At 33.2% G+C, this 25,786-nt stretch overlaps 4 protein-coding genes across 11 annotated transcripts; 2 read left to right on the plus strand and 2 right to left on the minus strand.

Moving 5' to 3' along the window:
* The first annotated feature begins 349 nt into the window (after nt 1–349).
* On the plus strand, nt 350–2,104 carry LOC111903851 (uncharacterized). Of its 8 annotated transcripts, none has more exons than XM_042898696.2 (6): nt 350–576; nt 849–963; nt 1,103–1,369; nt 1,459–1,504; nt 1,629–1,704; nt 1,831–2,104. In XM_042898696.2, the coding sequence occupies exons 2-6, from the start codon at nt 910–912 to the stop codon at nt 1,895–1,897; spliced, it is 510 nt and encodes a 169-aa protein (XP_042754630.1). In that variant the 5' UTR covers nt 350–576; nt 849–909; the 3' UTR covers nt 1,898–2,104. The 8 variants fall into 8 exon arrangements, with proteins under 8 accessions (XP_042754630.1, XP_042754628.1, XP_042754629.1 ...); XM_042898695.2 differs by having other exon boundaries at nt 351–735; XM_042898697.2 differs by having other exon boundaries at nt 353–735; nt 849–973.
* A 3,391-nt stretch (nt 2,105–5,495) lies between these two features.
* On the minus strand, nt 5,496–9,610 carry LOC111903852 (cyclin-dependent kinase C-1). The gene is made up of 12 exons (XM_023899602.3): nt 9,426–9,610; nt 8,006–8,087; nt 7,788–7,878; nt 7,667–7,696; nt 7,450–7,559; nt 7,256–7,328; nt 7,057–7,177; nt 6,861–6,978; nt 6,652–6,791; nt 6,509–6,566; nt 6,359–6,429; nt 5,496–6,263 (listed from the first exon to the last, which is right to left on the minus strand). Exons 1-12 carry the CDS (start codon nt 9,533–9,535, stop codon nt 5,699–5,701), a joined length of 1,569 nt encoding a protein of 522 aa, XP_023755370.1. The 5' UTR covers nt 9,536–9,610; the 3' UTR covers nt 5,496–5,698.
* Nucleotides 9,611–11,297: 1,687 nt separating this feature from the next.
* LOC111903900 (F-box/LRR-repeat protein 25-like) lies at nt 11,298–12,011 on the minus strand. The gene is made up of 2 exons (XM_023899674.1): nt 11,667–12,011; nt 11,298–11,585 (listed from the first exon to the last, which is right to left on the minus strand). Exons 1-2 carry the CDS (start codon nt 12,009–12,011, stop codon nt 11,298–11,300), a joined length of 633 nt encoding a protein of 210 aa, XP_023755442.1.
* A 6,548-nt stretch (nt 12,012–18,559) lies between these two features.
* On the plus strand, nt 18,560–18,901 carry LOC111903901 (uncharacterized). The gene has a single exon (XM_023899675.1). The coding sequence runs from the start codon at nt 18,560–18,562 to the stop codon at nt 18,899–18,901; it is 342 nt and encodes a 113-aa protein (XP_023755443.1).
* The last annotated feature ends 6,885 nt before the right edge of the window (nt 18,902–25,786 follow it).

The following is a 25,786-nucleotide window of genomic DNA, read 5'->3' on the forward strand; positions in this document are numbered from 1 at the left end:
AATCAAATGGAAAGTTAAATTGGAAACTAGACGTGTTACAAATTCAAACCTTGAGAATTGATTGGATTAAGAAAAGAATTAGAGACTAGACAATCATGTATTCCCGAACTATATGGACCAGTCTTGTAATTCGTCATTGATTTTAATATCAAAATGAAAACAAAATATATAATAAATAAAAATATCAATAAATATAAAACAATCAATTTATTTCGACTCAAATAGTAAAATCGAAATAAAATAAAACCATAAAAATTACCATAGTAAAATAAAACATAGAAAAATCAAACTAAAGTACTATAGTATAGAAATGATTTAAATGTAATTTACTCTATTTATTATTTCTACTGTAGTCCCACGGACCATTCTGTTCTTTCTTTCTCTCTTTCTAAAATGCTCACACCAAACCAACACCGTCAACAAACACATCGTCTTCACATATTTCATGTATTCCTCGTCACTCATCTCTAGCTTCATCACACATTCTGTTTATCTCTTTCGTTAGGTTAAACTTCAACCTACCTACAATAAACCTTCTCTAATCCATGCCAGTCAACTCTACACTCCACACAATAGGTGAATTCAACGTCTCATGCTCTGCATTTCCGATTCTCGTTTCTTAAACTGATGCAGTATGTATCTACCTTCTTAACTTAACTTAAGTCTAACTTTCATCTTCTTCATCGTAATCGAAATCGCAAACTGCATGTTATTGGAAAACGTGCTTCCGTAAAGGTAATCGAATATAATTAGTATTTCCTAATTGATCGAGTTTTCCCCAAATTGTTACTGAAAATTGCGCCTCATTTCGGTCCAATCGATTCTCTTTGACTCGGTATTCATTTCAGGTTTTCAGTAGACAGTAGTATGATAGGTCTTGGTGGTTGATTTCAAGAGATTGTGGGTCCGATGAATATTAATTACGATTGTGATAGAGATAGTGGCTCAGTATTATGTCAGCTGGTGCCATTCTGTAATAACTACGTCTACGATCATCGTATACATTGTGCAATCATATTATTACCTTATATGAGTGCTAAATCTGAACATTGCTTAACCATATATCCTATTTTGAGGAAATTCTTATTTTGGATGGATGCAGGATTGTGATTCTTATTATATACTACTGTTGTTGCTTTATCAAGCTCCCTCCATGGAAGATTACATGCTCATTAAAAGCCATCTTTCATTGGATTTGGATGATCAACTGATGAATTCCCAAACCTTTGTCATGAAAATGGTGGAAAATGTAGAAGATCCTTATTCTGTGTGCATTGAAAAAGATGTGGATATCGAGAAGGGGAAGTCAGAGACACCTGGAATCAATCAAGAAACTGTTGGTGACTTAAAGAATGAGGAAGGACAGATGGTGAGTCAACAAAATTATATAATATGAATATTCATACTGTTTGTTCAATTTGGTGTATATAAGCATTAATTATCTCCATCTCCATGCAGTTGCTGATGAATCACAACCTGATCTTACCCAAGTTCTCTATTCGAGGTACCTCACCATATTAATTTATATCCATTTTTTAAGTTACCAAATTAGAATTCATGGATCATAAATGGTGGATTTTAGTCTGTTTTATGATTATGGGCTTAATTCATTTGATTCCTTGATGTAGAGGCACCCAGAATGAGGAAATACAAGCGTTCTTCTTCCTTCAATTCAAGAAAAGTCCTTCTTCTGTTCTCAGTATTGTAAGTTGATAATCTACATATTATGCTATTATTTCAACATTCTGTTTATAACTAATAAGACTATAAATCAACAAATGAAAAATGAGAATTTTGTAGCCTTAACATTTTTGTTTTTGTATTTTTCAGGTCAAGCTTGGGAACTATTATACTTATATATCTGACACTGAGAGTTAAACAAATTGGTGATTGGTGATGCCTCTATCCATTCCATATATAAAAACTTAAACTTACTTTATATTCATTCACTTAGAGAATGTTAGTTTAGGGTTGTGTTTTTTCATCTGCTAGGATAGTTTTTGAATGTTTTGAAGCATCTTGTGCTTTCAGATGTAGATAACTTGAGGATAGTGTCATGTATGTATAAATCTAATTAATATAAATGTTGTTTTTGTGTTAAAAATAGTTGTTTTTGAAAAACTATGTGATAGAATGTTTTTTTCTAATGTAAACGGATTTGTATCAAGAAAATATGACCAATGTGTTTCATTAACAAGATTAATGAAAGTGATTTAAAAGGTAAAGATATATGGCTTCTGAAAGTTGAAAAGCAAAGTTATAAATTCACGATAAGAATATAAATGACAACACAATGATTCTAAATGAGTAAGTGATCAGAAAAGGAAAAAGGGATGTAAAAGTAAGCTTGAAACTTCAGCAACACAATTGTTGTCAAGCATTACCAGAGGCAAAAAAAAATAATAATAATAATAAATTATGATGGGTGGGGATTGTTTTTTTAAAATTATTATAGTTTTGGAGGCAATACACATAAAGGACATTCAAGTATGTTAAAACGTATCAATAATGTTTATTCAACTATGAAAATTTCAAATAATGTCGGCTGACTTGACTATGGTATCATTTATATCAGATTCCTCACAAAATAACAAAAGTGCCCTAACTAGAATTTTGTTTATGGTCGAAACGTAAAATTGTAAATTTTGATGGCCAAAAGTTAAAATAACATGTTAATAAAAAAACCTCAACAGAGACAAAGTGGAAGGAAGAGAGAGAAGTTCTCTCGCTCTTCCTTCTCTCCTAGATCTAGCAAAAAATGAGGACGAAAACCCGACACATAATTAGTAGGTTAGGGTCAGAGATTTTGACACATTTATGTAAACGGGTTGACACGACATGCGGTGGCGGACGCAGACTGTTTTAGTAGGGGTGTCTCTCGTACTTCAAGCGGGTGCACCTAATAGAAAAAACCAAAAAAAAAAAAAATTTACACTGCATGCCGGAAATTGAGCAGTGGCCCAGGACCCCAAAGGCCCTACATAGGTCCGCCACTGACGACACAACACGATAATTAAACAGGTAGGGTTAGAGTCAAGACTTTCAATTCAAAGATGACTCGAATATGACCCGTTTAATTATATATTATTTATTAGAAATTTCAGTTTTTTATAAATATATTATATATTATAGACTTGTAGTGGGTCAAACTCAAGAATTAGAAATAATATTTAAATTTTCAAAGTTACTTAATTTACTCATCCTCACCACTTATCCTCTTTGCTCCCCCAACTTCAACTCTTTTCATTTTGCCTTTTAAACTTACTAAAGTTTTTTTCATTCCATCTCCTAACTCCAATGTTTCACTTTTTCATTTTTACATCCATAACTCATGCTTTCCAACATTTAAAATGTTTCAAGCAGACATGACACAACATATTTACAAGGTCTAGACCTTAACTCGAAACCCGACACGAAAATAAATGGGTTGACACGACACGACACGATAATTAAATGAGTCGGGTTATGGGCAACCCCTTTCAACCTGTTTAATGTCTTGACATGACACGAACCCGACACGACACGTCATGTTTGTCAGGTCTATTCCCCCCCCCCCCCCCCCCCCTCCCCTTTTTTTTGCCTTCTTCCAAGTTACTAGTAGCTTAAAGCTACACAAATAACACTATTTCTTAAAGTTTGTGAGTTGATATTTGGTTGATGTGGCTAGTTCTTACATGTGGTAAGTTGGAGATGCATTATGTGTAGCCTTAAGACTAAAGGGAGTGGGCATGGTTTGCCACAATGACAATGGAGACCGCAAGATGACAGTGGAGAACATCGTCACCATCTTGCGGTCTCCACTACGGTTTGGCCACATGCACAAGTATGGTAAAATTGACATAAAGGCCATGTGACGTCTATGTCGCATATGAGAAAGTGTGGTTCTTGTAGCACCACTCCCTCCAGCCTTATAGAGGAATGATGTTCATCATGCCACATAAGCCATAAGATTATTACTCCACACCCATATTGTATAGTCTTACATGCCGGTGGAAGTTCTTATAATGAAATCTACTCTGGCGGCGTAAGTACTCAATATGAGTGGTTATAATTGTGATTTCTAATTTACGTGTAAGGGTTCGTTTGATAGTTGCTAATTGGGTTAGAAGCTGACTGAGTTAGAAGTTCTAACTGATTTAACTTCTGACTGAAACTTGTTGTTTGATTTTGCATGTGACTGACTGTGCAAATGACTATATTGCCCTCAAACAACATTTTTATAATATATATATATTTTTATATAATTTACCATTTAGTTTATAACATTACATCATGAATATATACAAAGAATTTAAGTGAAAAAAAATTCATTATCACTTCAAAATAGCAACAAAGAATGTATGTGTGCTTGCCATATGGAGTTGTGATATTTGCTTTCAGCTTTTTGTGGTATTAAGATTGTGTTTTCAGTTTGATCTTCTAACTAAATTTGCATTATTGTTTTTGTCATCTTGCCATTTTGTATCTATGTTGATCTTCTAACTAAATTTGCATTATTGTTTTTGTCATCTTGCCTTTTTGTATCTATGCACGTTTTTTCTTTCTTCCAATTATAAAATCTTCTAATGAAACCAATAAACATAAGCCTGAATGTCTACCTTTTTACATAAACTCATATATTCTAAAAAGTTCAAAAAATTGTTGATATGAAGAGTTTAACTCATTACCTCCAAAAAAATATCAATATCAAAAGGTTTAATAAAAACAAAATTCTCAAGAAATTTTTTTTTGAACAATCGGAGTAAATCCATAAGAAATTGAAGTAATTCGATTCAGCAATGGAGTGTTGAACGCAGCTAAATATTGAAATCACGAAAGAGATCATCAAAATCAAAATCAATCGCTAAATATTGAAATCACGAAACCAAATCATCAAAATCAAAATCTAATTCATTGACGAAGACAAATCATTAGGTGGACGGATTCTTCGTCCATTTTTTTAATGATTGGCCACGAGCTGTTCAAGAACAAATCATAACCTAGACGAATTCAGTCACATTAGATGCACCTTTTGACTTCTCTTTGAAATTGTCAGCTGGAAACGATGAAACGGACCACATGGAGAAGAAATCAATGGGGAACGAGAGCATGTCCATTGAAGAAAATGATGGTGGTTGAATAGAGCGAGAACAAATTGGAGCAAGAAATCGAGCAAAAGTGATAGGCGATAGCAATCTATTCAGTGGAGGCATGCCAAAATAATAGGGCAAAATGGGAATCTTTTTTTTTTCCCGTCCATCAATTGGAAAGCAAGGACCGAATTTGATGAATTTATTCCTCATTCTCTACTTGATATCAAACATACCAATTGATTTTTTGGACTAAAATTGGTGTTGTCTGCTTTTTTTTCTTTTTCCCTCGAGTATTGTCAACATAACTTTGATATATATCTAAATGATATTTTTCAAAACATAACGACACTTAAACGGAAAAATGTCATTTTCCAAACTTTTTACATCAAATCTTTTTGAATGACATTTGTGAGGCCTCTAGCAAGTCAAATCGAATAGCACTTAAATACAAAAATAAATGAAACCCACTCTAGAGTATAGACAACACACGACATAATGTTTAGCCAAAAAAACCACTCCATCTTACAACACATTTCCAACTTAAAAACAAACTGTACATGTCCATTCATTTCCCCCATTAAACATTTTTCCAAAACTTTCTCCTAATCACCTCCCAAATACCACCACTATTGCTGCTGCCAGCTGTACGGCTGGCTGCGGTTACCCCCTACATTAGGACCTCTACCCCCACCACCACCACCACCCGCCCCAGACCCACCACCATACGGAACATTCTGCGTATAATTCGGTGGCGCATAACCACCCGAAGAACCCCTGGGCCCACTGACACCCGGTGCACGAGGCTGCGGAGGATACGGCCCACCACTAAACCCAACACCACCTTGACCCGCTGACCGATCCGGATAATACCCGCCACCACCCACGGTCGGGTTAGGGTTTCCACCTGGCGGGTAGCGGTTGGGCCCAGCTGCACGAGGCTTTCCATATTGATGGTGGCTAGGTCCACCTGCGGTCAATGGAGGTTGACCCGTGTTGTTTCCCATCGGGTGGTTGTTATGCCCGCCCGCCCAGTGTTGGGGTTGGGGTTGACCGGATTGTTGGACAGGTGGCAATCGCGTGTGCTGCTGTGGGTGTTGTACTTTCTGTCTTTTTGCCATTTCTTCGTTTTGTCTCTGTTGCTGTCTTTTCTTTTTTGTTTGGAATTCGTGCGAGGATTCATACTTTGGCAGACTGATCATAATATCAACAGCACAAACACACATCACATGATGTCACTTATATGTAAAAGACGAAAATAGCCCTGGTCGACAATACATGGTACATACCTTTTTGGGTCACAAGGCAATGGATCAGTCCAGAAATATTCAGCATCCAATGCATCTTTTGCAGAAATCCTCTAACAAATTAAAAAAAAAAAAAAAAATTATATAAAAATTAGAGTTTGTGGTGGAAATGGAAATTGGAAGAAAGTGTACTTGTGATGGATCGAGAGTCAACATCTTCTCTAGTAACTCAAGGGCATTACGGTCAAAGCTGTGGATGAAAATTGAAAAGAAAGCAGAATAAATTTGGAGTTATTGTTTAATTAAAAATAAAAAGAATAAGGAGAGAGCTCAACTGTCTGAAAACATCCCTGACTCGCCTCTTCATCTGCCTGCTTGGTTTAAACTTGCTGTACCAAGGGGTTCTTGAAACTCCAGGCCAGTTTATCTCATCAGGGGACCCACAAAGTTCATATATCTTGTTCAATTGTTCAGGCTGCAATATATTTATATATTTTAACAACAAAAAAAATAAAAATAAAAAGAAATAATGATTAAAAGTAACCTCGTTTTTGCCAGTTAAGATTGGTTTTCCATGCAGAAGTTCAGCAAAGATACAACCAACTGACCACATATCAACTGATGGACCATATCTTGTAGCTCCAAGTAACAATTCAGGAGGTCTGCTCAAATTCAAATAATTTATAAAATATAACAACCTGCAGATTATATATAATATATAATTTAAGCACGTGAGTTACCTATACCACAAAGTAATAACACGGTTTGTGAGGTTTCCTTTATGATCTGTAGAGTATGAACGAGCTAACCCAAAATCAGCAAGCTTTAAGTTCCCCTCATTATCAATCAGAAGATTAGAACCTGCATAAATGCTTATTAATATTTATCGACACTAGACTCTATAGAATCCATAATTAAAGAATTTATTCTGGAAATAACCTTTTATATCTCTATGAAGTACTTGATTCACATGACAATAGTGAAGCCCTGTGAGCAGTTGTCTCATATAACACTGCAACAAAATACTCTCTCACCATTCAGTAAAACTTTTTTTTTTTTTTTTTTTTTTGTTTTTTTGACACATCACAACAGCTCAAAAACTCCTATAAATAAATTATAGATATATTAATTACCTTGATCTGGGGGATTGTGAATCTAAGTCCAGGGCGATCAGAAAGTCCTGTTAAATCATGATCCATGTATTCAAAAACCATGTATATACTACCCTTGTACTTGTGTCCACCTGTCATTTTCAACAAATTTAGCATACATAACAATTAACAATTTAACATCAACACAAAACTAAGAAAGATATATAATGAAATACAAAAAATGAAGAGAATCAATCACCTGATTTCCCATGTTCATCCACCTCTGGACCTTTAAACACAACAGATATATTGAAAATAATAAGTCAATGGTCATTTGGTCAAAGTATTTGTGAATGAAAAAAAAAATGGAAGTTAAGTACCTGATGAAGTCACAATCTCTTTTAGCTTGATGACATTTTCATGCTGTAGCTTTTTTAAAATTTTAATTTCACGAATTGCAGTGATGGGGAACTGTGGAAAGAAGGGAATAAATAATGAAAAGAAAATTAAAAGAGTAATAATTGTTTTACAAGAAGTGATATCTCATATCTAAGGACTTTTACATAAAAATGGATGGAAATAATGAAAGAAAATATACCCCTTCTTTTTCATTGTCCATACGTATCTTCTTCAATGCAACAATTTCACCTGTTTTTATTTCTCTGGCCATGTATACTTGACTGATAGTAAAATGGAAAAGAAAAATGATAATAATAAGTGAAAAGTATAAACTAAGCCTTAGATCAATATATTTATTAACTGGCGAATTAAGATAAGAAAACATAAGGTAACAGATAATAGAAGGAAAAGATGATAGGAAAATAACTTATAATCTCTTCTTTCAAATATTCATTAAAAAGGCAAAACACCCAGATTTGAAGAAAATCAGGATCCCTTTAAGGCTCTGAAACACTTAGATGCATATTTAATTGGATAAACTATCTTTATTCAAATCATTTAAGAAAGCAAAGAAACTGATTATTATAAAAAACCAAGACACCTTAATTTTTCTAGATTGGCACTTCCAGCACCTAACAAAAGAAACTTTCATTGGCAATGGCATCACAAATGAAAAGGGGAATCATTCAATCTTCCCTTAAAAAGAGCATACAAATATGGAATACACATTTTCTCAAAAACAGTTCCCAAATGACCATTTTTTGTATTTGGATCTATTTTAGGTCTCAAAAAGAATCTGATTCCTACAAATAACTTAAAGAACCCAACTCATTCCCATGTATTTTATTAGTAGTAAGATTCTTAGGGTCAGCATTCCACCATCAACCACTAAATATAGCTACATGTATGCTTCTTTCTAGCCAAAATCGGTGATATACTGCTAATGTGTTGTGCTTTTAATGTTGTTACAGCTCTATGATTATCCGGTGTTTTTGCACAATCTTAAATATGTAGATCTAAATGAAATGAAACAGATAACCTTATATTACTATAAATTTATAAAAGCTCCAAATTGATACATTTATGGTAATGATGCAATTTCAGCAGTCATGTAGATCTTGTTACATCATCTTAATAACTAACCAACAGTTTGCACAAAGTCATCAAGCGTATATACATATATGTATTTTCTTATCTTCCAGTAAAGAAGTTGCAGTTTAATTTGGATGTCAATCTACTCTCTCAAAATGCAGTACTGAAATCAATTTTGTCGCATAGCATCATCAACAATTATTCTATTCTATTCTTTGTTTGTGCGATCTGGTAAATGTACTTTGCATCTTTTCCTTTGGGAATGTCAAATCCACATCGATAATCAAGTTCAAATTAAGCTCTTCACATGTATCCTTTTCCCGAATAAAAAGGGTATACACATAACTATCAAGTTAAATTAAGCAGCAAATACTTCAACACGAGAAATAACTACGCACAATCGGTAAATCGGAACCCTATGTACACAAATAATAGCCTAAAGATAAAAAGATGCATTAATTCAATAGGGGAAAAACGATAGTATCACAAAAGAAGAGAATGCTGTGATTAGGGCAAGAAAATTTCACCCGTAAGTTCCTTCACCAATTTGTTCAAGCTTTTCGAAACACTCTACGCTTCGAGAACCCCATGATGGCGATTCTTCCAGATTAAGCTGACCATATGCCGCACCAGCCATGTCTCCCCTTTCTCTCGTTACAGGAGGAACGATTTTGTAGAAACGGCAGCCTGATGATTTGTGAATTCTTTTATACGTAATCAGTAGTGCGCATTTATATGTAGCAAATGTCCAATCTAGGTCAACCTCAAATAATAATATTTTATGCCTAAAATTGATAAAATCAGTTAAATATATGTAATGGTATTTTATTTTTATGTAGTCTATTTAATTACATGGTTTAAGCTCGTTACATGACACTCACCTACTTCGTCCCATTTATGTCTATCCAGTCTTTCTATCTATATATTTTATATGTCATTTGCTCTCACCTTACCAATCTACATAAGCTCACACAACATACCGGTGCATCTTTCTCATGTGCCTATCACAACATTACCGATGTAAATTGGTCTGGAACCGAAAGAATCTAAAATTGATTAAGGCGTGAACGGGGAACCGAGAACCGGACCGAATATCACTAATCATTTACAACCGGTTTCAGTTCAGTTCTACTAGGAAATATGTTGTCTAAGAAGGTGTTCGGTACTAAAAATGATGAATTGGAGGGACAGACTGAATACCACTAATCGGTTCCAACCGGTTCCAGTTTGGTTTTTCGATTAAAAAGCTCATACATACACAACATCATGACTTATGTTGTCTTGATCAATCCCAATAAAATTATCATCACGTGTCATGATGTATTTGATGAGTCGTTCCTACCTTTGGGGTCTGTAGCAACCATTGTCTTATGATTTTCTTGATTTTTTGATGAGTCAATCCTAGCCTTTTGATCTGAGACTATACCTCAACCCCAATCTCATGATTTTTTTGATGATTTCACATACTCGGCACATGTATGTTGGATTTGGATTAAGTTAAATAAACATTGTATATCGGACTTAATTGTAAGAAAATAATATTTAGAAGCTTAAATTAAGGTTTCCAAGTTGGAAATGTCAATAAATATCATTTTGAAATAAAATGTAAGCTAGAGGCACTACTAAAACTGTTAACTTTGTAAAACTTAGCATTTAACCAAAATTTAACCTAACTAACCTCTTTGAAGACCTTGTTAGAAACATTTCTAAGAAGGGTTAGATATGTAAAAATATGATATGAAGAGACTAGTCAATTAAAATCAAATGTAGGTCGAAGTGAGAAATAGGAAAGTTGAGGGTGTTAATTATCAAGTGCTTAAGAGTTCAAAAGCTAGTCATCATCTTCTCTTCACCATTAGAGCTTCAAAACAAGAAAAAAGAAAGAAAGATAATCCATTGTGATTTCAAACTTTTGAGAAAGACTGAAGCCGTGGTGCTAGACTTGAGTTTGAGGCATTGGAAATGTATAATCCCATCTTCAACCTCTTCATACTTTGAGATAAGATTCGGAGGAAACTCCAAATCTGAAAATCAATCATGTTCGCATTGTTAGATTGAGGTTTCAAGTTAGTTTTTGAGTATTACGTTGCTAATCTTACTTCATTTCTCTTACTCTTAAATTGATTTTGAGCACAAATGAGTTTTTTAAGCTTCAAAGCTACATCAATGGTGGAGTTGACTTTTAAACGTGTTTACATGAAATTAATGATGATTTTTAACTCGGCTTCGATTTTCTAAACTCCATTTGAGCTTTAGAATCCATCAATGGTTGATAATTACACCTACCAAAACAAGAAGCATGCAATCCAAAGTATGCTGCAATTATTTACATGTTAGATAATATCTCCATAAGATTACATAACAAAAAAATCAAAATTGCTATTTTAAACGGCTATGATCTAATTCTTAACGCTCTTTGAAGTAATATCCAGACGTCTATAACCATAGCAATAATTCAATACCAAAGTTTCCAATAGAGGACTACCAGATAATATGTTTTCAATCAAATCTTCATCAATGTGCCCCCAAGAAATACATAATCTCCTAAGATTTGCCCAACTAATTGCCCCGCTTGGATTCAGTTTGCAGCTGTCTAATCTCAGCTTAGTTAAACATGAACTGATGAAAAGATTTTCATCCAACAGAACTTCAATTAAGGATTCCTTATTCCAAAACCTCAAATCAAGCTATTCAACGTCCCGACTTAAAGCATAACGAATCCAATTGTTGACTAGTGATTTAAATCGAATATCATAACTGCTACACACTTGAAATTTCTGTAGCTTCAATTGGCGACATTGAGTTAGGGTTTTATCAACGAATGAAACGAAATCGGACCTTGAGTTGGGGTTTCGGGGGGATTCAGTAAAGATATCATAATAATCAGTATTTGTAAAAATGAGGGTAGGAACCGAAGTCCAAAGATGTTCCCATCGTTTCGAGAGTGTACCTGTTCTAATTGCGTCTTTTGTGGAGGGTAAACGACAGAGGATTTCATGAAGCAAATAATCAGGCAACACACTGATTCGATCGTCTCCCCCCTCCTCAACGATTTCTTCAAGCTTTAGCCGTTTTGGGGAAATTTTAGGTTGATATTGTCCTTCTTCCGCCATTTCTATGGCGGCAAACAGTACAGAGCTGAGAGCTCTCGTCGCTTTCCCCTGAGAAACTTGAAACAGTACAAAAGTTGAATATGAGTCTCTAGACGAATTAGACTAAAGGGGTGGTAAGATGCTTACCACCTCAGAATGCCACATCATATTTTAAGCCACGTTAGCATCCAAAGTGTAAAAAAGTGGGGTTGTAGTTTGTTAATTTAATGGGTTTTGTTTTAGAAAAGAAATTAAAAAAAAAACAAGGAAAAACTTGAATTAACCAATAAGAACACACTATTTATGTTTCTCTCTCCTCTCTCTTCTCGTTAAGCTCATGACAAGCCTTTCTTAGCCAGGCCGATAACATTTTGATAGGGGTGGTGTTAGCACCTCTAGTACTTCCTTGGCGAGCCTCATAGCATGCCCACTCCCACCAGCCTTAGAAGTTTTCTATTTTCTTTCTCAACCTTTGTGCTGAAGGCCAATGGACCCAGGGCGTCCCGAATAGACTGAAGGCCAGTGGGGAATACCAGTCATGCCGAAGGCCTGAAGAACGTTCCAGATAGACTGAAGGCTCGGTGTTGCGCACCGGTCATGTTGTAGGTTCTGTGAGCGTACCAGGTAGATTGTAGGCTGGTGGGGAGTTCCAGTCAGACTGAAGGATCTGTATGCATGTTGTTTATTATTATTATTCGGGTTGATATTTTAGGGTAACTAACTAAGCTTTAGGCTTACAGTTTTGGGTTATGTTTCAGGTACCTCAGATGACCGCGGGAAGGCAAAAGACGTGATCGTGCACCTCCTCATGTTTTGCTTTATGATTTTGGGATAACTCTGATAATAAACATGTGTTGAAAACTATTTTGTAAACAATGGTGGAAACATTCGGGGGCGTAGGACGTCATGCTCAGTATCACAACAAATGTAAAATAGTAAAACAAGCAACAACATCTATTGCATTAATAATATAGTTAATACATGTGTGTTCATTGTACAGTTGTATGACACTAAAAGTACAACAAAATAAAAGACGAGTCTTGAACATGCTTCGTCTTCTCGAAACCTGTGCTAGCATACCTATCTACTGATTCCCTAAGAATACAAGTTATTTTGAAAAAGAGTATCAACATTTAAGTTGGTGAGTTCATAAGTATTTAGTGTCAAATGTTTGTAGTTGTTTCATGAAAATGTTTGTATTTGATCTATGAAAGTGTTAGTTTATGTTCTCCAGAAAATCCTATATTTTCTATAATAAATGAAAAATAGTCTTAAATCCTAAGACTCAAATGTTTGTATGTTTTGTTCTTTGTAACAGTGTAAATGTATGTTTGCTCTCTGTAATTATATAAGGTATGTTTTCCCTAAAAGTAGACCATCTTTACTAGAAAAATAGAATGCTTGTTCATGTATGAACCTTTTTGTGTGTAGATAATGGAAAATAATAACTTGTAGTAGTATTGTTTAAAATAGCACCACTGAAGTAAGTTTGTTTTGTAAACTGACTGTAAGATTACTAATCAGTTGAAGTTATATATATTACTCGTAAATAGGTCGGGATTTTCTCCCCGTGAGTTATCATAACCATACTAACCCTGTCTGCCTGATAACGACGTTTTTGAGGCGTCAAAACCGGTAACAACATTTGTCATCCCAGGTCTGTCGACCTGACTGTAGCTAACAGTCGGGATGTGGTATTGTCAGTCCCAACATAGATCTATACACAATTGTCATCGCTATCCCTACAAGAGACTCTGGTTATAAGCTCGAGACTTTTGCCCATACTTAGATAAGTACACAAGAATGACTCACAAATTGTTTGTTCGCATTACGAGTAATAACTGAGAATCCTTTTTGTTTATAACTTAACCTTGTGAAAATAGTTTTCGTTGTCCCTTAACTATATTCGTTATAAATTGTAAGTCTGTTTTCGTTTTGTTATGAAAACTATTGTGTTCTAACATGTTTGTAAATTGTTTGTAGTTGTAATGTTTCTCTGATCTAGAAAATAGTATGATTTGATTCCCTAAACTATACATATTATAGTTTACTAGTATGTTTGTCTGTACTGTAAATGATTTGAAGAAAATACTCATTTGCCCAATGTATGCAACTGAGTTAAGTATGTACTTTGAAAATGGGGTTTAATATTCATGTATATATTTAGCAAGTATAACTATGATTTAGCTGACAGTCGGACTAATGATCTTACCTTAAGCCCACAACCAAACAATGAACAAGAGTCAAGGTATTTAGCAATAGTCCTAAGTCCGTTAAAGCATACTTATACATAAATATATAAATGAATACGATTTTGATAATAAACAACAATCTAAAATAGTTTAAAAAAGTTTTTGAAATGATTTTAACAACTTATAAAAGCATAAGAAATCCTTTGTTTGTTTGTTTTCACATGTAAATGTTAACACTATATAAATTGTGTTCTACTTGTATTCCCCCTTAAAAGCATTTAAAAGGGTAAATTGTAAGGGTATGAACTCACCTTATGTGAGTGATTCGTTTGAAGGTACGATATAGGATATTATTTCCACGAGTGAAATCTCGTAGCAAAACCGAGTCCTAATTAGTATTTTATGTAATATATATATATATATATATATATATATATATATATACAATTAGTGTATATAAACGTAAGAATGATAAGGAATTGGACTAATTTGTAAGTTTAACTTACAAATAAGAGTGTTAGAAGCAAAATGGAAGGCTGCTGGGAGTTTACGACCAGCCTGGGGGTTCACGACCCAAGAAGATCTTGGTGTTCTTGAGTTTGCGATTGAGTGTTCTTGAAGGAATAGGGTTTACGACCCAATGATCTTGATGAATGAAGAACACTTGAATATCTTAAGCAAGATCCTAAGAAGATTCAAAGGATGAAGGATGATAGTTAAGAGAGAATGAGGGTTTTTGGTTGGTGTTCTTGAGAGTGGGAGGGTGTATTTTCGGCTGGAATTGAAAAAGTGAGGAGTGATTTTGGTTGAACTCTTATATATACACAATAGTTTTCGGCTGTAAACACTTCTCGAGGAGATAAGATCCGAGGGTTTGCGGCTGCGAACCTCGTTTGTGGCTTATACGAGGGTTTGCGGCTGCAAGGGGGTTTACGGTTCGGACAAGGTTCTCGACTTCATGCAATTCCTTCCTAATTCAAGCAACACTTCTAATTTAAAGGTTTTAAACCAAATCTAGAATTTAAATCTACTTGACTAAAATAGATCAAGATAAGAAGTTTGACTTTAGTTTGACTCTTACAATAATGAAAATAACGGGTTGCCACAGATACCCCCCATTCCACACACACACACACACACACATAGAGACGACAAAAAACTTGTACCCAATGGGTACCCAATACCATAACCCTAATTGACCGGGTAAATCCCCGAGTTGACCAGGGACGGGGACGGGGATGGGTATTACCCGAATGCAAAAGCGGGGATATGGATGAGGATGGTTCTACTTGTCAGGTATCCATACCAGTACTCGAAACTGGCCCCAATGAGTACCTCTCTCTCTCTCTCTCTATATATATATATATATATATATATATAGTTATAGTTATAGTTATTTATGTTTTTATTTTTTATCAATTCATAAATCAAAATGCATAAGCGAAATCTTAGTAGACAAAATAAGGTTTTTAACAATCAAACATGTAATTTTTTGAAGACTTTTTTTTTTCAAAAAAAAATGGTTTAATTTGTAAACTTGAATGTTATTGTTTGAATATTATTGTTTGTGTTTGAAGACATTGTAATTACAATGCTTTATATTATTTCTATTGGGTTTTGTTTTCTTGGTTAATATATAATTGAGTTATTTTTCATAAAAATTCAAAACTTTGTAGTGGTGAAAAATCTTCGATTACACATTGAGGATCCCCGTTCCCCATTGGAGATAGAGATGGGGATAGATTTTTAATCCCCGATGGGGATGAGGATGATGATTCGGGTATGGGGATGGGGAACATGAAACCTGGTATACTCATACCCGTTGCCATCCCTACACACACACACACACACACACTCTCTCTCTCTCTCTCTCTTTCTCTCTCTCTCTCTCTCTCTCTCTCTCTCTTTCTCTCTCTTTCTTGTTTGACCGACTTTTTTAGTTTTATTTATTTATTTTTATTTTGCAATCGATTGTAATAAAAAAAATCATTTTTCATTTTTTTGATTGTTTACACCTAACAGCCAGAACATTATATATATATATATATATATATATATATATATATATATATATATATATATATATAGGAGTATGATCAAATGAGAACACCAAAAATGTTGAGAACGCGAGAACAAAGTATATTTATTTGTGATTCCATGTATTCATTTATGGAGAAATGATAAATTTTTATGCCTTTAATTTCAATTGAAGAGAAAAAGCATATTCATGTTGATTGTGCGTAAAAAATTATCATTTCTCCACAAATGAATACATGAAATCACAAATGAATATACATGTTCTCGCGTTCTCAACCTTTTAGGTGTTCTCATTTGATCATTTCCCTATATATATATATATATATATATATATATATATATATATATATATATATATATATATATATATATAACCACTCTATGCATGCTAAACACATCTTTCATATTATTCACACAAATTCCTATACTTTCTCTGAAAAAGTCACTCAACCACAATGCCATCATTGTTATCTAGTTCGTCCGATTCGATGATGCAAGAAGAGACCATATTTGTCTGTTCCGTCATGGCAAAAACAATGACATATTTTCAAAACTAACAAGCTCAAAGTTCATGTTCACGTTTTCAAATGGGAGAGCTCCATTGAAGAAAAGTCACAAAGCCGGACACAATTGTCTTATAGAAGATTATTTTGCAGATGATGTTGTGTACGTTGAAGTGTAAAGGCTGCAACACATAATGTAAATGTGCATCATATTATATAATATGATTTTAGAAGATAAAGAAAGAGCGATATGCTACTACGACAAAAACGAAGTTTTGCCATACGTCAAATGAGTAGCTTTTGGTACGCAAGAGTATACGACAAATAGAAGAGAAACATACGATCGTGATATATATCACTTCCTTCGTCCAGATTTGGTGGAACATATTTATAGGGCTCACGTACAGCCTGAGGCCGAATATTGATACGGTGATTTGTTTGACGAATCAGATGGAGGTTCGAATATGTTCATCGATGACTCGGGCGATGACTCAAATTGCGATGACAACAATTCAAAGTGACGTACTTTTTGAATAATGGTTTTTTATTTTTTTTATGTAATTTTTAATTATGTTTTTTGGGTTTTATTATGTAATTTTTATTTTTATGTAATGAAATATTTCTATTTTAATTAATATTTATATTTATTAATAATTTTTTAATTAATTCTATTATTTTAGTTCTAGACTTAAAAAATTAATTTTATTTTTAAAAAATAAAAATAAAAAATAATGAAATATAACAATTTCTTGATTTTTGATGAATGAATGAAAAATTAAACATGGAGAAAAAAAAATGAGTGGTGAGTATATCCTCCCATCTAATATTTGATTCATAGACCCTAAAATAGTTATTGTGTATCGCTGATGGTATATTTTTTCTCAAAATGTCAAATGTCATAAAATAATGGCACTTTACAAAAACACAAAGTTGATGCTGCAAGATTTTCTTAGACCAATAACGGTTTCCGAAAATTACAAATACTTCCTTACTAACAAATCTTACACCCCGCTCCCGAGTTATAGCAAAGAAAAGAAGAGAAAAGAAAAGAAAATAAGGAGAGAAAAGAAGAGAAAAGAAAGGAAAAAGAAGTTGTCATTTGTGCTCCCGAGTTTGAGAGAAATGGAAGGAAAGATAAATATTTTGTTCCTTTTCAAATCCTTCCAAATCGGGAGGAAAGGTAGGAGGGAAAGTTTTCCTTCCATTTTCTTCCACTTCTTTCCTTTAATGAAATTCGGGAGCACCATTCTCTCTTGCTTTCCTCTCATTTCCTCTCATTTCCTTTCTTTTCTCTCTTTAAGTTGAACTCGGGAGCGGGGTGTTAAAATTATGGTCATCAAATTACAATTCTGCTATTGACCGGATTTGGAAAAAGATGAAAAATGTAAATTGAACATAAAGAAAATAATTTTTGTCGTTTTGTTTATTTTAAAAATTATTATTTTCAATTTTACTGTCCATAATCTTTTATATTTTAGTAGAGTGTAAAATAATAAACCCAATTACTAACTTCTAAAATAAACCTTTACATATCGATGTCAGACCCTTTTTAAAATTAAAAATCTTCAAAAAAAACATATTTTATTTGTAAGTTTGCAAGGATGAAAAAGACAAAATTTGGTGGATAAGCTCTACCCCAATATCATTGAGATTTGAGAGTAAATGAAGCAAGCAAAACTTGTTTTCGTAAAAGCCACTACATCTACATTGAAAACCCCAACCCCACCAAACATTCCTCTTTAATACCACTTCCAGACTCTGTCAATTCTTCTAAATTCGTCTCTTCATCGTTTCTTCACCTAAATTGATTCCTCTCTGTTGCTCCCTGTGTGATTTGATGGCAATTTCTGATATGGTGGTTGGTAATTTGACGATCTTGTACTTGGTGGTGATAGCAGCGATCAAGGTTTACAGCCAACTAAGCGGGCGGTGCTACGGCGGAGCGGCGATGCTGATTCTGTCGACAACAGTCGTTGGATTGTTGTTAGTACTAGCGCTGACGTGGGATGTATCCCGTAAGGTGGTGACGTGTGCGGTGGTTACTCGTGGCCATGATGAGGTGGAGGTGGCACATGAGCTGTGTCGAGGTGGCATATGTTGGCACGGTGTTGCCGTTAAGTATCCGGCGTCACAAGTCCGGTTCAGGCTACCTCAACAGCAAACCATGAACCGGCAATGATATAAATATAATTCAAGCCAAAATAAAAGTAAAATTAAGAAAGAATGTATTTTATAGGTGGATAGTATCATAGTAGATTAATTTTGTTTTCTTGAAAAGTTTTCAATATAATTTCACATAATTTAAAGGAATGGAGTAAAAAATTATATCCAAAATTTCAAAACGCTAACCGGTTGGGCGAATAGTCACACGTCCAGAATGTAAGAGGTTCCCGCTAAATAAGGAAATTTGTTTGTTTCATCTCAAGCCCAAAACATATGGAACCACGTACGCATTGGAATTAGATTTGACCCTCTATCGATGTCTTTTTGGTGTCGTATAGTTCATTACTTTTACCTATTCAAAAATCATTATATAGTCCATCAAGTTCGCCACTATATGCAATTATGCATGATCCTCAAATATGAATTCACTAAATTGAATCTCATTGTTGAGGGAGACAAAGTGGACAGCTGTATAAGACTTAATTTTTTTTGTTATATATTTTTATTTAAAAATAAAAAATTATAATAAAGATAAGGACCATTTTTTCCTTGTTCGTCGTGGACCTTCGAAAATATATAAATTTTCAATTTTTCAGAATCGCCCTTGTTGAATCTGTTACATATTCTAGCTACTCTCACTCATGGTCTTCACATTTGTATGTATTTAGCGGACTATTGGGTGAGATGTTTTGAGAGATGTCGGTTTACATATCTTCATTATCTAAAAGATAAACTGTTCTTTATTCTAGGATCCAAGGTGTCTGACTTTGTAATCTCCTTTTTAAACTTCATTATCTCTTGTTTACGTACCACAATGTTTTTTTTTTTATAATACCAGTTTTGAACATTTTTTCAGTTTATTTCACATAAATTTTTTTATTCTTTACATTAATACAACATTTAATTTTTTTAGTTAATATTAAAAATAGTTTTTGAACAGTGTTTTAGTTTGTTTAACATTAATTTCAATATAAACAATAGCATTTGAACATATAAATTTTACATTTAACACCATATTTAAATGAGTATATTAGATTTTCATGTTGTATATTAGCTAGGTTTGCAGGTGAAAAATTTCCGGTTAAACTAACAAAGACTTTTAAAAAATTTATAAAAAAACTAGATTAACATGTTTCGTCCATATGGTTTGCAAAATATAACATGTTTAGTCAATAAGATTCATTTGCTATAGTTTTTTTTGTCTCTATTTTCATAGTTTTGTTGCACCTTTGGTCGCTTAATCGAGTGACCTTTATATTGTCGTTTTTAAGAACCCTCATTTGCATTGCACATGATGACATTTTGATTATTTCTCATAACATTTATATCTCCACCCCTCTAGAAACATCATGGCCGTTCAATTACTTAAATGTACGATTACACCATCCCTTAGCAAGATTCATCTAATTGAAATAGTATACCTTTGATACTAGTCATCTTCATTTCCTAACTTTTGGAGTATATATGTGAAGTAAATGCTTTAAGTAGACGTCAATTGCATCTATGGTTTGTATTCTTTCTTTTTGGCATTGAATATGTGTTTATATAGCTCCCTTGATTATTATTATTTTGGTTTTTATAGGAGGATATGATAGCTTTTTCAACATAAAGATGCATCATGGTAGGATGTCTATGCCCTTCCCATGAAGAATAAAATAATTATGTACACTATTTCGATGTTATTGACATTAAAGACCTTTAGATGTATAACCTTCAAAATTTCATAAAGGAACTAAGTTATGATCAAAGTACCCTATTTATGAATATTCCCTAGTTATCCACGTTGATTTGTACAACTGCCTTCTAGCCAGGTTATGATCAAAATACCCTATTTATTCGGTTCGGAACCGGCCCATAACAGAATAAGTCTCAAACTAAGAACCGCAAGTTAGACCGAATACCACTATTCGATCCTAACCGGTTCCACTCTTCTATTAAGAAATGTGCTATCTAAGAAGGTGTTTGGAACTGGAACCAGAACCAGAACCGGAAAAACCAATAAATAAATAAGCCTTAAATTAAGAACCGGAAATTGAACTGAATACCTCTATGCGATTTTGGTTTGGTTTTTCGGTTAAAAACTCATCCCTACTTCTAGCCATATTCAATGACAAATATGTCATTGCTTTTTCTAACCTTGTTGCAAACCACATGTAAGTCAAGTTCTACATAGAACATGATTAAACATACTTTTCTAACTATGTTATCGAAGAATTTCATGCTCTTAAAAAATATAACAATTCCAAAATGATTGTTATCTATGGCCATTTTAGTGGTGATGGTATTGTTACTTCTGTCAATGGGTTTGGTATTTATATTGGTGATCAGTTTGTTGAATGGATAAAGAAGATGAAATCAATTTAGGTTGGTGAAGTGTGAAGATTGCTTTTGGTTAAGGAACTTAGATGAATATTGTATTTTGTTACTATCTTTTGTTAAGTAATATCAATAAACAATTCATATTTTGGTTAATGATATGAAAATTATTATTATGGTTTTATAGTATTAACATTGTCATGGTTATAGTTGCTTAGTTCATGTTTTTGCAATTTGGAATTGGTATATGTATGTTATGAATGGTTAGTTTATGAATTGCCGATTGCCATGGTCTTGGTTTACTTAGTTCATGGTTTGGAATTTTGAATTTATATGTGTATTATAAATTCCGGGTTTCATGGTTTTAGCAACTTGGAATTGATCTATGTATCTTATAAATGGTTATGCTTTGTGTATTATTATTATGAATTTACAGCAATTATCTTGGTAAAAAATAATTTTTTTAAAAAATTTTCATGGTTGTATTTGTTCTGTATATAATTAAATTTTAAGAACTTTGGTTTTTTCATATTTTTTTTTTCAAAGAAAAAAAAATTATGACAAATAAAAACGAAGTGAGAGAAAATATCAAACTCTCTCACATACTTACCAGAACGGCCATACCATCCCGCTATTTTGGTGCTAAACAATCACCATTTTGATGTTTGTGGTCGGAGAACTTCTAAGTTTGTGCAAGAAAATTTGAAACAGTTATATATCTATGTGGGTGCTCTAAAATGTGTGTTAGGGGAAGAAGAAAAAGAAGCGAAAGGAAGAGTGATTGAACTATATATAGAAGTGAAAAACAAATACTTCCCAGAAATATTATTCCTTATCAAATAACTGTTGGAACAAAACTATACAATAAGGCTACATCTTTCTAACCTCTTGCCTTCTCATTCAATACAATACATCTTTCTAACCTCTTGCCTTCTCATTCAATACAATAGCATACAATATATATAGAGGAATCAAAACATGTCTACCTAGTCAAAAGCAACAAAATGAGGAGCTAAGTAACTAACCCCTATCTAAACTATTCTAAAAAATATGTTAAACAAACGTGGCCTACATGACCTTTAATTATTCAAACTCTACAAGCTAGAAGGACTAAAATACCCTTAAAGATAATCACGTGATTGACTTAGTTTGGATTAACACAACAATAACCATAATATTATTTTGGGAGAATTTCATATATGCCATTCTTAAACATCAAAATGTTATATTTATCAAACTTAATTTCTAAATATCATATTTATCCTTCATAAAATTTCTAAATATCATAGTTACCCTTTATAAAATTTCAAAATATCATATATGTTCTTTTTAAACATCAAAATATTATATATGCCATTCTTAAATATCAAAATATTGTATATGCACTTTTTAAACATCAAAATATTAATGGTAATATCTAAAATATCTTTATAATAATAATCATCAACAACTAAAACTAAATAATCAAACTATACATTTCATAGAGAGGGTTGAAGATGAATCTTTTTGTTTGTCAAGAGGACGACATTCCAACAATTTAAAAGTTCACATTTCGTTATCATAGACGTAAGGATAATATGGTTAAATTTTTTAATTATTATAATAATTCTAAGGTATAAAAATGATTATAAAATATTAAAAACATTATCAAAAAGGATTTGGGCACATATGATATTTTGAAGGTTTATGAAGAGTAAATATTTTATTAAGAAATAAAATTGGGCAAATATAATATTTTGAAGTTTAAGATGTGCATATATGAAATTCTCTCTATTATTTTGCATCCATAGTTATAAAAAACAAACATTCACACACTCTAGGGAAAATAGATGGACATAATTAAACAACATACTTAAGATCGTAAAAAGTGGAAATCCAACTTCAAACCCTGAAAGGAAAAGATCATCATCATCTTCATTCTTGCATGACTTCAATGGACCTCCACAAAGTCCTGAGTTGTTTGCATAGCTTCAACAGATACTCTATAACCACTACGAAATATGGGTCCTGAGAGTCTATTGTTAGAGACATTAAATACCACAATGCAATAAAGTACAGTTAAATCTTGTGGGATTCGGCCTGTTAGGTGGTTGTTTTGAAGCTTTAGTGAATTCATACACCTACAATTGACAATACTTGATGGAATTGAACCTGATAGACTGTTGTTAGAGAGATCGAGATGTACCATGTATACTAAACTATCACCAAGATCAGAAGGAATGGTAGTTGTTGGAAAGAGATAACGTTCTCATGTTGGTACAGTTTCTTATGCCAATTGGAAATGGTCCTTTGAGTCTAGTACTCTAGTCACTACTACAAAATCAAAAATAAAATTCGGTTGAAAAAGAATTAGAATACAAACATTGAAGCATATTCTAATAGAACCGTGTTTTATTTGAAGAAGCAATAAGAAGATATAATACGGTAAACTATGCATAGACAAACGACATGTAGTGATGAAGTAGCAAGCCAATACGTCACCACGTTATATGCTAACTAGTCAAATGAATATCATGCTTAACTTTCATTGTTTTGACCATTGATTTCAACTTTTTCCCACTTTCTAAGATTTTTACATTCTTATTTATTTTATTTTCTAATGTAAATATTGGGGAATCCAACGTTCCATTTTTATATAGGATTTTTAATGTTTTTTCATTTGAATATTTGAGATTTTTGACCTTGTCAAAAATTATAATTAATGTTCATATAAATGAAAAAAAATTATGGAGGCGTTAAAAAGACATTCTACTTATTTTTCACTTAAAAGTCAAAGACAACTAACATACAACAGCATTGCTTGTAGTTAAAGCAAGGTAGCATGATTAGCATAGGCAACAGCAAACCAGGAATTCTAGTTCATTCCATCTTTAATCTAGTTTTGTAGAAAACTTCTTGAGTCTAAATTTCTTTTGGGTTTCGTTCCGGAGAAATATAGGTAATACACAAAATATATACATGAATAATAAAATACATCTAGTCTAACAAAATCTAGATTGTTACATACGATCTCAAGTTACTTACACATAATTAGTCTAGGGGAAATAGAAAAACATAAACAAAATACTTAAGATCGTAAATAGTGGAAATCCAACTGCAAACCCCGAAAGAAAAAAGCCTTCATCATCATGTTTATTATCATCCTTACAAGCCTTCAAGGGACCCCCGCAAAGTTCTAGGTTGTTTCCATAGCTTTCTGCAGAGAAATCACCATTTGAAAATATGGGAACAGGTCCTGATAATCTATTGTTGGTGACATTAAACACCTTGATTCGATCAAGTGCAGTTAAATCTGAAGGGATCTGGCCTGTTAGGTTATTGTTGTCAAGCCTCAAAACATTGATATACCTCCAATTCACAATACTACGTGGAATTGGGCCTGAGAGACTGTTGTTGGAGAGATTGAGATCTACTATGAAATCTAAACCATCACCAAGATCAGAAGGAATGGGTCCCGAGATGTAGTTGCTGGAAAGATCTAAAGTCGCCATGTTGGTGCAGTTTTTTATACCAACTGGAAACGATCCTCTTAGTTTCTTGCCTGCTAGATGAATGCTAATAACTATGTTATCATCATGCCAACATTCAACACCAGCAAAAGTGCAGATGAAACCTTCGTACATATAGTTAAAATCCCAGCTAGAAAATATATGTGAAGGGTCTTCTAGCGATTCCTTGATAGATCTTAGGCAACTGATGTCTGCTTCAGTGGCTTTGATTGTAGCAAAGCAAGCTAGCATGATTAGCATCCTTAAACGCACCCTAAGAATACTATTTCTTTCCATTTTTGATCTGTCGTGTCTACACAGAGTATAAATCTCTTGTATGACTCGTATTCATAGGAAAAAAAGGGTGAAGGAACTCTATATGAAGTCAAAGGCTATGAAAGATTATAAAATTAAATTGATGCTGGTCTTGAGAGGATCACCCAAAAGAAAAATTAATTAATTTAGTGTGATATGCTTTCAGCACAATCCATGTGCACGAAATTTTTTTATACCTTAAATGCACATGCCAATCGTGGTTGAATAAATATATACTATGAGATAAACGTATAAGCATAAAAATCAACATTGTTTCCGTTAAAAAAAATTAAAATATCAAAACTCGTATATTTTTTTTCCTACAAATAAAATATAACATTGCCATATTTTAACATTTCATTTTAATGTCATTTGATTTCGTATATATGGATCATCTCGTATATCTAAATATCATTTTTGAATTATTTTTTTTCAATATTATTGGTACTTTTAATAAGGACTAATAAAGAAGGGGCCATCTACTAAGTAAATTAGGGATGAACGTTGGAACTGGATAGGGACAGGAATCGAGCGGTTCGGAACCGGAAGCGATATTGCGGTATTATAAGAACCGGGAACCAGACCGCTGGTTTCGGTGCCAGTTCCGGTCTCGGGTTTTCAGTTATTTTTTTCAAAACAAGAACCCGTTATAAATAAAGTGAAACTAATGATGATGCAATTCATAATACATACATGTAGTTTAGTTGGCTTCCAAAAAATAAAAAGGCAATTAAACTTTCATATTAAAAAAATGAAAAAACGCTGCATTGATATGCTGTCTT

Source organism: Lactuca sativa, chromosome 9 (assembly GCF_002870075.4).
Source record: "Lactuca sativa cultivar Salinas chromosome 9, Lsat_Salinas_v11, whole genome shotgun sequence".
Taxonomy (NCBI): domain Eukaryota; kingdom Viridiplantae; phylum Streptophyta; class Magnoliopsida; order Asterales; family Asteraceae; genus Lactuca; species Lactuca sativa.

Excerpts from the sequence above, each read along its gene's own strand:
- LOC111903851 (XM_042898694.2), top strand. The coding sequence starts at position 910 with ATGAATATTAATTACGATTGTGATAGAGATAGTGGCTCAGTATTATGT. Across the intron at positions 1,370-1,458 it reads AGAATGAGGAAGGACAGATG|TTGCTGATGAATCACAACCT; the intron begins GTGAGTCAACAA and ends ATCTCCATGCAG. Across the intron at positions 1,705-1,830 it reads CTTCTTCTGTTCTCAGTATT|GTCAAGCTTGGGAACTATTA; the intron begins GTAAGTTGATAA and ends TGTATTTTTCAG.
- LOC111903900 (XM_023899674.1), bottom strand. The coding sequence starts at position 12,011 with ATGGCGGAAGAAGGACAATATCAACCTAAAATTTCCCCAAAACGGCTA. Across the intron at positions 11,586-11,666 it reads TGAAGCTACAGAAATTTCAA|CTTGATTTGAGGTTTTGGAA; the intron begins GTGTGTAGCAGT and ends GACGTTGAATAG.
- LOC111903901 (XM_023899675.1), top strand. The coding sequence starts at position 18,560 with ATGGCAATTTCTGATATGGTGGTTGGTAATTTGACGATCTTGTACTTG.
- LOC111903852 (XM_023899602.3), bottom strand. The coding sequence starts at position 9,535 with ATGGCTGGTGCGGCATATGGTCAGCTTAATCTGGAAGAATCGCCATCA. Across the intron at positions 7,697-7,787 it reads AGAGATTGTGACTTCATCAG|GTCCAGAGGTGGATGAACAT; the intron begins GTACTTAACTTC and ends TTGTGTTTAAAG. Across the intron at positions 6,430-6,508 it reads TGACTCTCGATCCATCACAA|AGGATTTCTGCAAAAGATGC; the intron begins GTACACTTTCTT and ends TTAATTTGTTAG.